Raw genomic sequence first — 17,311 nt, 5'->3', positions numbered from 1 at the left:
CGACGACGTAGCATTCAATGCTCCGGTCATTTATTTATCCGCGAGAATGTCGCGAAAACTAACGACGTCCCACACGATCGCGCGGAGGTAGCGTCAGTGAATTAGCGTGGGTGTCCGAGTGACTCAGGATCGAGTTAAGAGGCTACCGTGCAACGTCTCAGCTCGGCGAGTTCAACAAGATACCCGATATTTCAGGTTCTCGCGATATAGAGAAACACTCGATTTGGCTCCCGGTTCGGCCCTTTGTAGATTTGTTACAGCCGTTTCGCGAACATTGCAGCAGTTCGTTTCTTCAGGAGGTCAAGAACATCCGGGGAACCGAGGGGGTCGTTCCGCAGGAACCGTTCTTCTGAGAGCGAAAGAAAGAACAAGCGAACTGAGATATGTTCACCAGCCGCTCGCAAGTAAGTCCACGGAGATTCCTCTCGCGATCGCAATCCGCTGGGTGCGACGATCGCCTTTTGTTTGACGGATGCAAACCGTAAGGTCTCGCAAAAGTCCGCGAAGGAACTCTCGGAACGAGACAATGGAGTTCGCCGAGGTTGCAGGAGCGATTATTAACGCAAGCTGTCCTCCGGGTCGCCTCTTCGCGCGAGCCGAGCAGACGCGGAGGAAGCGCGGTGGCGGCGAGTAGCACAGTATACGTACAATGCGTACAATAGAACGGTGTGTATATCTGTCGCCAAATATTTACAGGGCCCAAACAGAGCGCAACAAAGGCCTCGTGTAGCAAGGGCACGCGCGAGCGATAAGCGAGCTGCTGCTGCTGCTGCTGCTGCGAGCGACGCGTCGCGTCTCCCGTTGCAACAGACGCGTGCTGCTCCTTCGTCGCGTGCGGAATTCAGCCTGGAATTTCAATAAACGCGCGCGCGCGCCTAGATATACAGGCAATAACTATTGCCGCCTTGAATATCTTCGGAATAATAGTACAGTCGGAAAAAAAGAAATAGCACAGAAATGGGGTGAAGGACGTTACCGCCACACAAGACGATCGCTTCTGCGCCGTGTAATCTCTGCGGAATAAATTTTCCCTTCGAGACACGAAATACAAAGACTTGTGAGAGGCGAGAGGCGCAGTGAACGAATGATCTTCAATCACGGGAGGATAATAATGTTTCAACGTGCGATATGACGCAAGGTGCCGAATATTTTCCCGATTCACAGTCTTTCACGTCGAGCTTCCGCGTCTCAATTTACTACCAGCGAGGAACCCCGCTATACTCGTTCCGAATTAGCAAATTTTTGCGCCGATTGATTCTCACTAAAGTTGCGGAAAAGCTGCTTTCCTATCCCGGAGAGATATACTCGACATAATAGTTGTTACCTTCAGCCTAGCATAAGCGTTATAATGAAGGGCCAAAAAACCGTGTGATCTCGAGTCGCGAACGAGAAGTGAGAACGAAGTGACAGCTTCCGCGCGAGGAAACCAATCGAGCGTGGAGAATGACGTACGGCGCGTCCGACGCAATGCTAGGCCCGCGATACGACTATTACGCGGAAGAGATAGACGGGAGAGTAACAAGGGGCTGATATTTCCGCGGGACAGCTCTTACCCTCGGGGCTCTTCAATTATCGGATAGACATTGGCATTAAACGCATCACTCGAGAGCGATTCTCTCAGTTTTCGCCTGCAGGAGTCGGACTCCCGAGGCCGACTCACTACGTGCGCGCGCGCGATCCGGGGATTCTCCCTACAGCTGTAGGAACAGAACAGCGTAAAAACATGTGTGTCGTCCCTGGACACGTCCTGGAAAACAAATAGGGGTCTCGGGACACCCTCCTTCCTCTCTTTCTCTCTCTCTCTCTCTCGTTCCGAAATCAGCCGAGTACTATCGGTGAATCGTCTCTCTGTTCCTGCGAAACCCAACGCCGTGGATTCTACACGTCGCAGTGCCTATCCACCCCTCCCTCCTTCCCCGGCGCGAGCCCTCCAGCGACGCAATTTGTTTTGATTTCCACGCTAGGAAAAACGAGACTCCACAAATCCTAGCGACGTCAGTCCCGTTTTCGAAGCAATTCGCGACTGCACAGCCTGAGACCGGATCGGAAATAGCACTTTTAACAATCATTAAGTGACGATAAATGAACTCGTGCCACGGATAATACGAGAGATCGCACGCGCTCACACAGACGCACACCTGTAGGGCGAGGACGATCGGAAAACAATTCGCTGCGGTAATTAACGTTCGACCGTTCGGCGGAAGGGAAACCGGCGATGGGAATGTAACGGATATACCCCGGAGATAGGAGGCGGAAGTGTCGAACGACACACAAATAATCGTTCGGAGTAAAACGCGACGACAGCGCGACATAGAAGAATGCAGCGGTGCATCGGAAAGGACGTGCGATCGCATTTGTCGCGCTAATTATCGTAATTGATTGCAATTAATTAGAAACAAAGGAGGGCGGGGGGGGGGGAGAGACCACTTAGGACTCATGGGAATTGTTCTACGGTTGATTCGACGAGAGCGCACGCGGCGCGACCAGGCCGGCGAGTCGGATTTCAGCGAAACCGCCGTCTATCATACGAAAATTTAACTGAAACGTCCAATTAGGGAAATCAAGCGTATCAAGTCTGCGCGTAATCACTTCGTAGCTCACGAGAGAGCGGCTTCTCTCTCTCCGGGTGTATCTGCGCGTTCTCTCGCGTGATCATTATCGTGTCTCTCACAGAACAAGTTGCAATGCTTCATAAATATCTCCTTCGAGTGTAACGCTTTGATAACATCGACGCGCGCAGCGAATTACGTATGCATTTTATTTACGGACAGCCGGCTCACTTCAACGAGAACGTACAGGTGCAAGACGTAGTCATAATTAAATTAAAGGACCCGGGGCTCTCTCGCGCGGCTCCGTCGGCGAATTTTGCCAGCGCGAGAGAATGATACGCGACGGGACTGTGGAACTAGTTACGAAATTGAGCCACAACTCGGCAGACCGATTACGACTGCAAATATTTATACAGGCTCTTTCGGTATTCGACCGTGCTAAGAAAGCAAGGTCTTTCAAGAGTCGTCGCCTCGCGATAAATTAATCTAACAGCCAAAAGATATATAATTGTCTTCTCGAAGCTGACGTGTTCTCAAACGTACGTGACGGACTTTTTGCGTACGACACGACCGTCCTTTTTTCAACTATGCCTCACGATGAGTGGGACCGAGTAAATTTATGCATTCGTCATCCCGGAATATGTATTAGCCGTAACCAGATCGATCGTATCGGATCGATCAACTGGTTTGATCCCCGAAGAGGAACGAACGACGTAGCCGCTCCGAATCTAAAAGTCCCCCCCGGTCCCTCTTCCCTTATCCTGATTCTCCTCGTCCCTAAGGGGAGACCTGAGCGAAGAAAAGAGAGAAAAAAGGATCCGTCGTAATAGCGTTATCGCGGATTTTTCGCCGGCTCGTCGTGGATCGTCAACGGCGACACGGCTTAATCTCACACGTAGACGCCGCGTTTACTCTTAGAGACGGCTTTTCTCGGGCGCGCACGAGCGTGCGTACATAACCAACGCGATGTAGATCGAGAAGAGGCAGCGAGATACGGCTGAGGATAGCCGAGTACAACCGCAGAGACGTCGGGAGAACAAGTAGTGTGCTTTCGGGGCGATTAATGCGCCAGATAGGACCGTGTACGCGAGATGCTTGCCCCAAATCTACGATTAATTATGCTAATTGTAAGCTTGAACCGGAGGTAAAGCCGAGCGATACAAACGAGCGACAAGAGGCACGGAGAAATATCGCCAAAGTCAACGACTGATACCGAGGGCCTATTCAGCAGTCCCCGCATAGTCGCGAAGCGCACCAACTTCGCATGGCGCGCGCGCGCGCGCGCGGTCACCTCGCCTCGCCGGAGTATTTCGCGTTTTGCGGCGGTTCGCGAAACGAGACTGGCGGCTGAATAGCGCGGAGCTGGCTCGTGGCCGGCGCCGCTGCTCTGTCCCACAATGCGCGGGAATACCGGAGGCGATTCTACACGCGTCTCGACGCGAAAGAATGCGAAGGCCCGCCGGGCCGGGAGAGGAAGAGCGATTCGGAGATGCAATGCACCCGGTACGATTCCGTAGGCTCGCCGGCAGATAACGTGCTCCCGACAACGCGATTAGCGAGAAAGGCTTGGTTTCTTCCCGCACAACTGTCTGCAGCACCACGGTACGCGCGTAACCGTGTTGTTGAAATTAGAATGGCGTCACATGGTACGGAAATTCTCGTTTTTCTCCGCGAGGAAGCATGACGGAATTTTAGACGGACCGTGCCGCGCACTCTTATCTGAGTCCGATATCTCCGAATACCGGATGGACCACCCGGTACGCGTCAATTCGTACTGGGAATTTGTTCGTGCGCGTGCATAAATCGTCTCGCGAAATCCCAGCACGATTGGCGCGCTGCGGTCTCGCACAATTTAGCGACGACACGAAAGGTTGAAAAAAACGACGGCGCGGCGGCGTGCTGCAGCGACGAATGCCGAAGAGGTAGGGTTTCAACACACAGATGCATGCACGCGCACATGTGAGCGACCCGTCAATCATAAGAGAATCCTCACAATGTGCACAAAGAAAGAATCTCCCGTCGTCGGTCCACCTCGAGGCCGCAGAACCGACAAGAGATTTATGTTCGCTCCGCCAAACACAAGGAGCTCTCCAATATTTTGATCACGTGTCCCAAGATTGCGTAACAAATACGTAATAAACGCGCGATAAAAAGTTTCCGCTCCAGGGAAGTCGCGAGTCGAGCTATCTTTAGACAGAGTCTAATATAGACGTACACTGAGAGTAAAAAAGTGGATCAATTCGCGAAGATTATCGTCACGTCCGATGCGATTAAATAAACATTTGCACGAGGAGAATTTTCAAAGAATTTTGAAGAAAAATTACCGTAGAATCTTGCAACCGAGAAACATGTCGACAGCCTCAATTTGTCACCCTTGTTCCGTTTCAGACGTGCTATTTGCATTAGAAACCGAAGTCTACTACTGCAGCAAATTGAATTCTACTGTCAGTCTATTCCTACACGAGTGGAAGACACGGTAAAATCGAAAAAACTTCACACGAGACAAGCTGTAATATTTTCTCCGTGGACATGGACGTTTCTATCTCGCCGACGCCTAATGATAAATTATCGTCGAGCAGACAATCGCACGAGAAAAAATTCAAGTACAATTTACGAAACAAAGTTCATGGCGAGGTCGTCCGATAAAATTTGCGTTTCGTCACGTATAGCGTATTCACTGAAAAATATACCTCGTCAACGAGGAGGAGATAACAAACTCATCTTACCTGCACTTACGAGATCTCTGTTATCAATCGATGGACTTGATCGAGAGAGGGGGGGGGGAGGGTAGAGAGAAAGAGAGACGAAAGAGGGAGTGGACCGGCACGGAAGCTACGAAGTTTCGTACGAGTAGCCTGGGGGCAGGAAAGCAGAGAGGCGGTGAGAGAGCAGAGGGGGAAGAGAGAAGGCTCGCGAGAGAGAAACGTGAAAAAGAGGGAGAAAGAAAGAGAGAAAGAGGGAGCGAGCGGGGGAGGAAGGGCGAGGTTAAGCCGAGCTAAGAATGCGGGGGAGAGAGGGAGCGAAATGTAGAGAGTAGGGCACGGATGGTGAACAGCTGCCGGTGCCTGTGGTGGCCGTTTTGTGTGAACGTGCCCCTATAACCCCCATACTTCCCTCTGTCCCCGGGAACCACGGTCCCCGGTTCGTTCCCGGGTTCGCCCCGCGTGCCACGTCGAATAAAGGCGCGCTTGCGACCGAGCAGCGTGCGCGTGCACGCACGACCTAATCTGCGTGTCCGATCGAAACGAAAATCAATCTGTCTTTCTCTTTCTCTCTTCCTCTCTCCCTGGACGGAGGAAGATCGCGGCACGCACCCTGCGAGCTATCGAATAAACGGAGGAGAAAGAGAAGGTTCCTCGTCCCGGGAGTTTCGGCTGCACGACGAGACGGGCTCTCTCTTTCTCCCTTTCTTCTCGTTCAAGCGACAATAACATAAGTTTTGCGACATTTAAATTGTTCAAGATATAAAAATCTGTTGAAATCAGCCTTGTCCCGATCTTGCAGGTCTCGTTACGGAATCGTCGAAAAAAAAAAAAAAAGAAAACACTCGCCAGAGCGGTTCCGTACGTTCCGTACGCTTGTCGTGTTAACTTCGGCGAGAGATGGAGGCAGAGAGAAATATGGCGGAAACTAAAAATTCCCAAGCCCATTAGAGAGAAACGCGTTTGTATCACGGATACTTTCCAGACAGATAGGTGTAGATCGGTGCGACGCGATACAAAAGTTGCATAATCACACAACGCCGAGCTGGCTCGCCGCGGCTTTCCGTCGCGTGCACGCGCGCGCGTTATATAGGTAACCGCGTCTATGATTTATTCCCAAAGAATTTCCTATCGCGTTCAATGGCGCATGAAAGGAACTAATCGTACGAAATAATTAACGCGATCTGCTACGGCGCGGTATACCAAACGATATCCGCAACTAGAACGAAAGAGAATGAGAAAAGAACAGAAAGAGTTAGAGAGAGAGAGAGAGAGAGAGAGAGAGAGAGAGAGAAAGAGAGAGAGAGAGAGAGACCCGCGGTGGCCGTGATAACGGTAAGTCAAGTAGCTAGCTCATCCGCAACCCTCTCTTTTATCAAGGTAATCCAGCGCGCCACCGCGTATATTCGATATTTCCTGCCGGCGATGACTTACGACGCCGCAGTATTGCAAAGTTTATCCCGGAACAGGGCGATCAACCACAGTCTTTTGTGTACGGCTACATCGCGAAAAAAGATTTGCCAACACTCTGTAACTTCTTGAAGGAGAGAAGAAAATCGCGCGTTTCTGTATTTTCTTCCGAAGTATCAAGCTACTCCACGACGACGCCATTGACGTATCGCGGATTATTCACCGACTATATCACAGTCTCATGAGTGCGAAATCTGAACAAGGTAGCACGGAGATCTCGGAAAACGCTTTTGTAACGCGTACGTGGAAGAAGATACGATGTACCCTCGACACGTTCAAGTCAGCCCTGTTCAGCATGGGGATTCGCCGCGCGCAGGAGACAAAAAACGAAGAAAACCCCGGCGAATCCGTTCTTTCTTCCGCAATCGGGAAAGGCAATTGGCGGCGGAGCAAAGACACGAAATCGGGTACAAACACGAACGACGGCGGAAACAAGAGCGAGAGCGGGAAAGTGCGCGCACTTGATCGCAGGAAACCATTTACTTTCCTTTTTGCCGGCACCACACGCGCGCGCGTGTCCTTTTTACGGCGCATAGAACGGCGCTGCTCATCGCTATGCATCGCGTATGAACATCTCCCAGCTACGGGAGTTTTTAATCATGCGGCGTGTCCGCCGTTCGCGCCACGTGCATGGGCGTACGTACGCATGTGCGTAAGATCGCGGTTTAGTTAGCGCGCGATAAAGCGACTCGAGTTCGCACTCGGCCGCGTAAAAGGCAACCCGAGAAGCGTCCGCGGAGACTGGCTCCGCATTATCCTTGTATTATGTTCTCAAAGTACGTACACGCTTTTCGCCAGCCGAAAAATGACGGGGACTACTCGAGAGGATAATGAAGAACAGTTAGTTAAACCCGAGATATCGCGCTCGGCTCTCTCTCTCTCTCTCTCTCTCTCTCTTTCTCTCTCTCTTCTCTCCCCCTCCCTCTCTCTGTATTTCTTCCGTCCCGTTAATTTTATAAAATTTAACCTCTGTTGCGCGGACGTAGGAATTTATCTCGACGATTCGCTGCAAGATTTCCGAGAGCGCGCGAAATAATCCCGAAAATGCCGGCTGTATATGCCAATGCGCGTTAAATTTGACCGGGCCCAGCTTTCCTTTTTAATATACGACCGCGGTGTATCCTGCTACAGACGGTATCGCGCAGGGATTCTCATCCGGACCCGGCGGGCCAATTAGACCGGACGAAATCACGCGGCCCGGCCGTAACGCGTGAGAACCGCGCGGGCTTTAAGGCGCGAGAACTGGTTCTGGCCCGATCGCGAGAGCATCTTCTTCCCAAGGCCCCCGTGTCCCTCATGCGGAGAGCGCGCGGCGTAGATGTTGCGAGCTCCTCGGACCGCCTGAAATTAAACGTCGGGAACAAGGAGCCCCGCACGGAGAACTCGCGCCCCCTTTTCCCGGGGGCCCCCCTCGCGCCCATTCGAAACGTGGGCCCTCCGGCCTCTCATCCCCCGTCCCCTCTGCCTCCGCGGCCAACCTCCTCCCGCCAACCGCCCCCACCGCCCCGGCCATATTTTTTGCTTCATTTCCTCCTCATCTTCTTCCTCTTCCCCCTTGCCGGGGATCGCGCGCCGCGCCTGCCTTGCCTACCTGCCTACCTACCTACCTACCTACCTACCTACCTGGTGAACGTTACGAAACGCGATGGGTCTCGAGGAGCTTGGAATTCCACGGACGAAAAAAGGGCGCCTTGCGTGCGAAGGTAGATAGATCATGTTCGAGATCGATCGGAGCCGGGATGAGGCGCGCATAGAGGAGTCTACGTCACGAAGAGCGGATAGGATTGGCCTCACGTCCGGATATCAATGATAATTGCACAGACTTGCCGAGTGTGCGATTACTAACTCTTGACTAACAACGGCGGCTTAGCGCGGTGTGTAGAACTGTGCTCGCTGCTGAGTAGCGAGAAAGGCCGTAAAGCCGCGTGAGAACAAAAAGAGAGAACAACGTTGCCTCCGAAGTCAGTGAGCAATCAAGGGTAATTTGGCCGATCTGATCTCAAGTCACTTTCCTGCAAGATGAGGGAGGTCCTCAAAGAGCCCACAGAGTCGGGTGTCGGTTTAGAGAGCACCGCTACGTGAATTAACGGTTAAAAACGACGTATTTATCGGAGAGAGAAATGCGATTTCTATATGCGTCACGGTCTAGAGCGAGAGAGAGAGAGAGAGAGAGAGAGAGAGAGAGAGAGAGAGAGAGAGAGAGAGAGAGAGAGAGAGAGAGGGCAGCTTGGAATGTAATGCATGCATCACGTGCACAAAGAGTGCGTCTCGTCCACGCGGTGGCACCGCGTTGTCAAGTGGACAATATCTTCTCGTGTTACGACGACGTTACCGTTGCCGAACAAAACGATGCGCATGAACGCGCTCACAAGCGACCCCGATATCTCTTCGCACATGCGTATATCCGAGATATCGCGTTATAATTTGTTGTTACTGCCGGCGACGTCATACTGAAACATTCATGCGTCTCGGCTTTCGTTGCCCCCCTTGCGGCCACGAACGGCCACACATGCGCGTAAATCGATATTGCTCGTTGGCCAAAATCAAAGAGTGCTAGGTCGCGTTTGCGTAGGATAGAAAATGGAAAATTATCCGATCACGAAAGATTCAACAACTTCTACGAATAAAATCAACGATATCGCGATTCGCCATTTCTTAAACTGATCTAACACAAATCTTCTCCAACATCCAAACGTCCCACGACAATTTTGTCGAAAAATGACAAGTCTTTCGCCGACCAACCCGACCACACTTGTAACTTAACTTGTACATTGTAAAGTGACACCGCACAGAGACAAAAAAAAAATAAAAGTAGCAGCAATTTCGATACATAAAAAATATAAACAATATGTAAAAAATATATAAAAAAATACAAGTAGCAGCTTATTCGATATATTCTTAATTCCTTCTTCGCGGCAAATCGCCTCGTACGATTACCGATTCTGAAAGTTTCACGGACACCTCGATAAGCTCGCATAACACGATGGTGGAAATCAATTACCGCTTTCTCGCTCCCTCGAAACCTCACCCAGGCGCGAAAAAGGGAAAATCGTCGAAATGTTTTCCGCCTGTGTTTACACCTTCTCCGATCGCCGGCTGGAAAGCGCACCGCGGCAACGCGTAAATATCCGTGCACGGCCCGGAACAAAGAAACTCAATGCCGCAATGCTTCCGAGCCGTTTTTATGGTTTACTCCAAATCCCGTTAGAGGATTTCACCTCGGACGTTCGCCGCGGCGTTAAAAAGAAACGACAAAGCGTGTCGGGCGGGGTCGACAGCCGTGGTTTCGATATCTCGAATCCGAGAAGGAACGAGCGTACGCGCGCGCGCGCCAATCGAAGGCAAAGCGATATTTATTTTCCTTCCGCGAAACGCTGCAACGCGACGCGAATAGCTATCCGGTATAATCGATGACAAAAGAGACAACAGGAGCTGAACGCGTTCCGGAGCTGTTACGAGCATCTATCGATCCGTACATAGCCCCCCTCCCTCTCTCTCTCCTCCTCGCCGCTCTTCCGTCGCGCGTTGTGTGTATAATCGGCTCGTCTCGGTTCGAGATTCGATTTGCAGCTCATCTATCGTAATAAGCTATTACTACGACTCGTAGTATCCGCGACCGTTGTGTAACAATATTTTTGCATGGCGTTAACTCCGTCGCAATTAATCGCTCATTAGTCCGCCGTTATCCGGGACGGACTATCCGGGGCGATCTTCTCCTCGCCGAGCGAGCACGCGCGAAAACATAGCAATTCACTCACACCGCGGTGAGGAGAAATAGACCGAAAAATATAATAACGAGAACACACCGAGGTGTAATGAGGCTCGTGTTTTCTCCAAGAACGAACCATAATACCTCACACACGGCGCAACAATGATAAAAACGCGAGATATGTCACGTATGAACGCACCTGAGCAGATGCCGGAAAGATTACAAAATTCGAAACAAAATTCACGCGCGGCTACACGACAAGGGGGGGAGCAAGAGGCGAAGGTGATGGAGGAAGAAGAGGAAGAAGAGGACGAAGACGAGAGGTGTGCTCGCCGGGGTACGGAGGATACTACTTGAATAGGAACCGGAACTCGCGGTCCGTGCTCGGAATTGACTACACGATTGCACGGGTTGCGCATATGAATCGAACAAGAGACGACCGGAGGGTTTCCTATCGCGAGGAGGGGAAGGGGGAAGGGGAAAAGAGAAAAGAGAGGAGAGCGAGGGGTTATCGGCTCATCATTGATTTCTTCGATGTACGAAAATAAATCCCGTCTGTACACAATGAAGGGGAAAACACGCGAATGACCCCCGGCGGACCGGCAAAACCGCAGAGAAGAATTGGAAGTCGCGCGACGACGCGCGGGCCGCGAGAGGAGCGAAATGATGCCGCGAGAATCGGCGGAATTAACGACGAATCGTTCCCCCATATGAGGAGGGAGAGAGCTGCATAAATGTAAAGCCACGCTGCGTAGAATTAAACGCACCGGTAAACGATCGCTCCCCCTTCCCCCCGCGAGGGAGAACCGAGTCTGCGGATATCTCTGTGGTCATGCGAAATCGTATTTGCAAGTCGCGCAAATGACGATCGCACAGAATGCACGTGACGGATGTCACTGATCGTGTAGTATTCGATGTAGTATTGTTACACGAAACACTGATCGATGTAGTATTGTTACACGAAAAAACACGAAAGAACGCGCGATTATTCGATCTTCATCACCAATCATCGTCGTATTTGTCATAATTTTTTTTTATCGGGATTTATAATAATAATAACAACCGCGCGCGTTACTTCATATTATCAAATTTCATATTATCGAAATTTCATATTATTTCATATTATCATTCGTCGCTCGTATTTCTTCATTGCACTATCTATGTACTATGTATGCTTTTAATATCAGTAACAGTTAATTAGAGAGGAATTTATCTCAGAGCGCAATAATAATTACATATAAATACGTGTAATAAAGGTATCGCCATATAATAATATAATAATAGTAATATAAGTAAAAATAATATAAATAAAAGGTATGTCGTGAAAAAAGTAGCTGGCCAAAAAATTTGGCCTATGCCGAAGAACGTACTTCGGCTTCGTCTTCGTCGCCGAACAAACTGAAAATAGTAAATGAACTGAAAGAGAATTAATTGCGTGCTCCTCTCGCGCGATTCGCGCGCAAGGAGGACGGGAATAAGAAATGCCCTTTTTGCCAGGCAACGACAGGTCCGTAATTCTCTTTGACCCTGCTAACCTTGAATCGAGCGCGACGACGCGTCACGTAAATACCATCGCGTAAATACAAAAAGCGGAATGTCCATAAACTAGGAGCGACAATAAATATCGTGTGCTGTCGCGCGACTTTAAACCGGTGTTTTTGTTTCGCTTTAACGGTGCGTCCGGTAATAAAATCGAAGTGAGGTTTGTACAATAAAGTCGTATTTTATAATGCGCGTATCTGATTCCTCGCAAATTACGTGCCGCATCGTAACGACGAACAATACGTTCTATCACTCCGCAAAAATAACTGACGTAACCGTCCAGTATCTCCCGTGAAAACTTGCGAAGAAAAAAAGGAAAAAGAAAACAAAGAAACGTTTCCCTAACTTGTAGGAATATTCACGCGTTATACATAGATGGCCGTGTACCATGAAATATCGCAAGAACATGATGGAGCAATAATCGCAATTCCGTCGGTGGGAAAAATGTCGAGAGACGCGCCATGTAAAATCGCGGAGAGGAGCCGACATACATTGTCGCTGTAATGCCGGGTGACACGAACGTTCGCGCACGAAACATCCGAACAGCTCAACGTCGTCGTCTGTCATCGACGAACGACGACGAAGGGAGGAATTTCAGGGAAACGAGAAGGCGCTTTATGCTGCGCGCTCGCACAGCGTTGTGCCACATCTATCTCTATCTCTCTCTCTCTCTCTCTCTCTCTCTCTCTCTCTCTCTCTCTTTCTCGCTCGCTCTCGCTCTTCCTTTCTCCCTCTGACAAAATTGCGATGAAAAATTGGCGTGTTTGTGGCACACGCGAATCGAGATTGACCGGCCGGCGAGAGACGGTGCTCCCGGAATTCGCACGTGCCGTGAGATAATGCTCCGAGTCGGCAACGGTAGCCGGCTTCTTCCTCAAGCCGGCTCCGGACGCGCCAGGTTCTCTCGCGCGATCTCTCGCCAACTTTTTGCGATCCGAGCGGTACAGAATCGCGGCACGTGCGTATTCGTGAGAGAACCGTGCGAAATGCGTTTCTGCACTCACCGATGGCGCGACGAAGTGTATCCTCGGCAGCTAGATCCGCGCACAGAAGAAGACGACACAGGCCTCCGAGACACTCGCAACGAAGACACTTCACTCGCCGAAGACGCCGGTCACTGCGTCCGACTTTGTTGACTCGACTGCGCTTGTGCGTCCCCGGCCAGTTATGAACGCTCGGCTCGTGACGATGGCGCCATCCAGCGGCTGGCCGACGCAACCGAGCGCGTTGGCGCGAAAGCGAGAAAGCGCGCGAAATTCGTGGCGCGCTCGGCTGACGTACGCTTCGATCCTCGAATTTGGGGGACCTCGACATGTATACACAGAACATTATATTCTATATGCTTATATATAACTTTAGGTTATGTTCGATTCTGGAGATTCTGAGGGAATGATACTATCGTTATCATCGCGACATGCAAAAGATCAATGTGCTTCGACAATTTCAACATGGCCGATTGTAATATTGCAATTTTGGGATATTAGTTGCTGTCTCATACATCTCCTAACCTTGATTTCGATAATGCGACTTATACAGTTGGAGACTCGATCTAATATCACAATTGAATCGATCTTAAACGTACCTGACTTTCTTTTATTACAAGCAATGCAAAATCGTGACTTACGCGCGTCGATCAAGCGTAGGCCGTGCTTTTCTCGAAGCTGCCAGCCACGACTCAGGCTACTCGGCGGTGATGGGGCCTGCACTTCGCGGAATCCGAAACGAGGATACGCGCGTTCCGCAGGAAGAACGAAGTTTAACGTTGTCGTGGCGAATTTGACGGTTGCGAAGCAGCCACGGAACGAGGACACGAACGGACAATGGATTTTCGTGACAGGAACTGACGCGAACCGGACGTTACAAACAATGGCGTCCCGAGGCACTTTGGCGCGCATATCGATTACGCGTCGACCAATCATTTCGCTTCCATAAGTCGCGGAATACTTCGCGTTCCTCAAAGCGTTAAGATCGATTATCTTGTCGTTATCGATACATCTGAATATCGATTTTATTAGGTTATATTTGAATCTTCCTAATTCCACAATCTAAATGTTCTTATTGCCTAATATTATTCAAACGATATCGCTTTCAGACCTTGAGAATTGTTTCCGTAATTTGCGTTACAGCATAAAGGGTAAATCTAGGTTCTTCTTTCCCTGTCCCACGTACAAGAAACCGTAATGCGGAGAATCCAACTTATGAAAAAACGTCATTCCATGCCAATACAAGCTGTGCAAAATGGCCAGACGGCCACCCAGCAAAAATTGCAAGTCCCAGCACCCTGAAAATAAAAGCGGACGCGTGGCAGCGACGCAATGAAGATTTCACTTTGTCGATGCAATGTTAGTGGGTGTCCTTGCGGTACCCGTTTCTCCATTCCTGCCTCCGGAGCAGAGAGCCGTCGACTTGATCACTGCTTTGTTTTACCTTGAGGCACGTCCATATCCACGCTGTCTAAAAAGTCCAACGCGTAATTGTAGTCGGGTCGGGATAGCAAGTTGGTGTTCCACTTCTCCTTCGGAAAGCGAGCGTGCAAGTAGGACTTCAAGCAGGAGGCGTCCGAGGCGCCCAGGCCTTCGAAACACGGATTCTCGATCACGTCTCCGTTCGGGCATTTGAACCAGGCTCCGCGGGGAATCACTGCTGCGTCTTCCGTGATGAATTCCACGGTGGCCGCGAGACGATCCTCCTCCTTCAGCTCCCGAGGTATTGGTCCCTGCGTACCATTTCAGATCAATTGAAATCGTATAACTTATCGTACAACTGGGATCTCGAAAATATGTAAAACGTGCGAGATATATCTGCGATCGTTACATCGTAATAAGTCTTGGGGTCTTCATTTGGCGGAAAGGGCGGGTTGACGTTGTAAACGTTCGTGACGATCGACGGCTCACCTTCGAATCTGTTGATCGCCAATGGGCTCAAGAATCGCCCGCATTTTGTTGCCTTCGGCAGTAACAACCAATTCATACAGTCTATACTGTAAAGAGATACATTTTTTCAAGGAAATTCTTCAAAATCTGCTTGTCAAAGTTTTCAATCACTTAAAGGAGATATCTTGTTCCACAAAATATTTTCTCGGTATACTTTGAATAATTAATCTATATTATCTGAATTAATAAGATTGAAGCGAATTATTACCTGTAATAATACACTTGACCGCTCATGCAATCTTTCTCATAGCCGTACGCAATATGGTAGTCGTTTTGAATCCCATCAATTCTACCCCAGTAGTAACACTTGCGAAAATGATTCTCCGTCTGCAAAATGAGCAGTGAATTCTGCAACAGTTGCGAGTTTTCGGTACTTATACAAATACCGGCGCAACCGACCACATCCAACGCTTCCAGTAATCTCAAGCAGTTCATTTTGCATAGTTTATAAAGATCGCGACATTTTTGACAAATGCTCGAAATTGCATTTTTCAGATGTTATCAAGATATTATTATTCGGAACTTGTCGATCAGATCACATCGTAGATAATGGAATTCGCGTTTAAAGCGAGAAATGGTAATTCATCTAAATACGATATGCAATGTTAAAGAAAATTAAAATTAAAAAAAATGTTTCATTTTCCAGGACAATGTGAAAAAATAAGTATGGTTACGTTAAGATAATAATACTTATAAAATAAAAGTCCGCTTCGTCTCTCATTGATTATGGAGTATCTGAAAGTGAACTTGAGGCGGTTTTAAATATAAGACCTGACTACGAATATCGGCCTGAGAGCGGCCAACACGGCATTTTCTGCGACACCGACTTTCCGCACTGGGAAAGGACGCCATCTGCATCCATTTTGAGAGGGGAACTACGATGCTACATCCACTTTCAGGTCTCGGTGGTAAAATCTGCATGTGGTGGAAGTCTGTGCTACATCCACTTTCAGGCGGTTTATGTCCGTTCTGCAACCACAGTTGCCATCTCTGGATACGGTCTAAAATGCTAGAGCATTTCAAAGCAATAGGTGGATCGCACCCTAAATTTCATAAAACCAAAGCGCGAAATTCAACATGCTATAACTTCCGCGAAAGTAGAAATAATGAAATGGTTCAGAAAACATTTTTTAAAATTCGACGTCGTTACTTTTTAATGGACATATTAAATTTGTAACATTTCTGTAATGTTTAGCTATAATATATTGAATTAAATGAGTTTCTTCGTTTTTCACCTCATTTTTCAATTAAGTTTTACATCGCAAAGTTAAATATATCAAAAATGTGACAGACGCATTTTCGAAAGGAAACTGCTAGCTCTTACCTATTTTAACATTTGTTATACATTGATTTGTTCCGTAAGAGGAGAATGTTTGCTTGACTATGTGCACTATCATCTTATGTCAACGGAAAGTCATAATAGATATATTAAAGTGACCAAATAAATATGTCATCAGAGGAAGAAAATGACGAATTGACAAACCTGGAGGACATTCGAGACAAGATCCTTAGTCAATCACATAGTGAACGCATGCAAGTGAGTGCTTGGGAAGATGACGATGACGGCGTAGAAGCGGAACGTAATGCAAGAGGTTAAGATTTTAACCTGTATAAAACGTGTTTATATTGATTGAGTTATATTTATAAGATTATAATAACTAGAAGGAGGGAAAATGTATATCTATAGTTTAAAATCTTTTAAAAGTTTCAATTGATATTAACTGATATCATATTTCTATATTACTTTCTAGACTATTATATTACTTTCAGAGCCTGATGCAAAAGCTGTTTTAAATGCTGCCGAAGAGGGAGATTTAGAAAAAATCAAAGAACTACTCAGCAAAAATCAATTTTTGTTAGAATCTACAGACAAAGATGGCTATACTCCACTTCACAGAGCTTGTTATGGCAATCATGTAAAAGTGGTAGAAGTAATATTATCATTTTTCCTTTAGTATGTATAGATATGTTTATCATTAACTTTATATATCAATTTTGTTCTCTTCTGATAGTATTTACTGGAAATAGGAGCAAGATTAGATGCTAAAACATTAGATGAATGGCAGCCTTTGCATTCTGCATGTTGTTGGAATAATACTGAATGTGCAGACATTTTGATAGCAAATGGAGCAGATATAAATGCTAAAAGTAAAGGAGATCAAACACCTTTGCATTTGGTTTCCGCTAGTTCTCATAATTCTCCAGCTCTTCAGCTTCTTCTGATGCATCCTGATACAAATCCACATATAGTAAACTCAAGTGGAGATACAGCAGATAAGATCGCAAGAAGAACAACGAAATATTATCCAATGTATGAGATAATTGAGCCCTGCCTAAATGAAATTTGAACTAAATATTCTTGTAGTGTATAAAAATAAATTACCAGCGTTTCTCAATTTAGTAAAC

General features: G+C 48.2%; 3 protein-coding genes across 6 annotated transcripts in view; 1 reads left to right on the top strand and 2 right to left on the bottom strand.

Moving 5' to 3' along the window:
- The window catches only part of LOC105186297 (testis-specific gene A8 protein), a 108,514-nt gene extending 95,366 nt beyond the window's left edge, over positions 1-13,148 (bottom strand). The window contains exon 1 of the mRNA XM_011146383.3: positions 12,977-13,148. The gene's annotated coding sequence lies outside the window, so the exon portion shown is untranslated. The remainder of the gene's footprint in view (positions 1-12,976) is intronic.
- Positions 13,149-14,044: 896 nt separating this feature from the next.
- On the bottom strand, positions 14,045-15,340 carry Rsph9 (Radial spoke head protein 9). The gene is made up of 4 exons (XM_011146382.3): positions 15,114-15,340; positions 14,787-14,952; positions 14,400-14,688; positions 14,045-14,253 (listed from the first exon to the last, which is right to left on the bottom strand). Exons 1-4 carry the CDS (start codon positions 15,338-15,340, stop codon positions 14,093-14,095), a joined length of 843 nt encoding a protein of 280 aa, XP_011144684.1. The 3' UTR covers positions 14,045-14,092.
- Positions 15,341-16,205: 865 nt separating this feature from the next.
- On the top strand, positions 16,206-17,291 carry LOC105186295 (ankyrin repeat domain-containing protein 49). Of its 4 annotated transcripts, none has more exons than XM_011146379.3 (3): positions 16,206-16,497; positions 16,676-16,830; positions 16,918-17,291. In XM_011146379.3, exons 1-3 carry the CDS (start codon positions 16,353-16,355, stop codon positions 17,251-17,253), a joined length of 636 nt encoding a protein of 211 aa, XP_011144681.1. In that variant the 5' UTR covers positions 16,206-16,352; the 3' UTR covers positions 17,254-17,291. The 4 variants fall into 4 exon arrangements, with proteins under 4 accessions (XP_011144681.1, XP_011144683.1, XP_011144680.1 ...); XM_011146381.3 differs by having other exon boundaries at positions 16,207-16,497; positions 16,676-16,821; XM_011146378.3 differs by having other exon boundaries at positions 16,210-16,497; positions 16,676-16,836.
- Positions 17,292-17,311: the final 20 nt, after the last annotated feature.

Source organism: Harpegnathos saltator, unplaced genomic scaffold, assembly GCF_003227715.2.
Source record: "Harpegnathos saltator strain DR-91 unplaced genomic scaffold, Hsal_v8.6 scaffold594, whole genome shotgun sequence".
Lineage (NCBI taxonomy): Eukaryota > Metazoa > Arthropoda > Insecta > Hymenoptera > Formicidae > Harpegnathos > Harpegnathos saltator.
This window is presented reverse-complemented; position numbering and strand designations above follow the sequence as displayed.

Bases quoted from the DNA above. Each gene is read 5' to 3' on its own strand.
- Rsph9 (XM_011146382.3), bottom strand. From the start codon at position 15,340: ATGAACTGCTTGAGATTACTGGAAGCGTTGGATGTGGTCGGTTGCGCC. The intron at 14,689-14,786 runs GTAACGATCGCA...AATGGTACGCAG, and splicing joins ACCCCAAGACTTATTACGAT to GGACCAATACCTCGGGAGCT. The intron at 14,254-14,399 runs GTAAAACAAAGC...TTTTATTTTCAG, and splicing joins GGATATGGACGTGCCTCAAG to GGTGCTGGGACTTGCAATTT.
- LOC105186295 (XM_011146378.3), top strand. From the start codon at position 16,353: ATGTCATCAGAGGAAGAAAATGACGAATTGACAAACCTGGAGGACATT. The intron at 16,498-16,675 runs GTTAAGATTTTA...TATTACTTTCAG, and splicing joins AGCGGAACGTAATGCAAGAG to AGCCTGATGCAAAAGCTGTT. The intron at 16,837-16,917 runs GTAATATTATCA...CTCTTCTGATAG, and splicing joins ATCATGTAAAAGTGGTAGAA to TATTTACTGGAAATAGGAGC.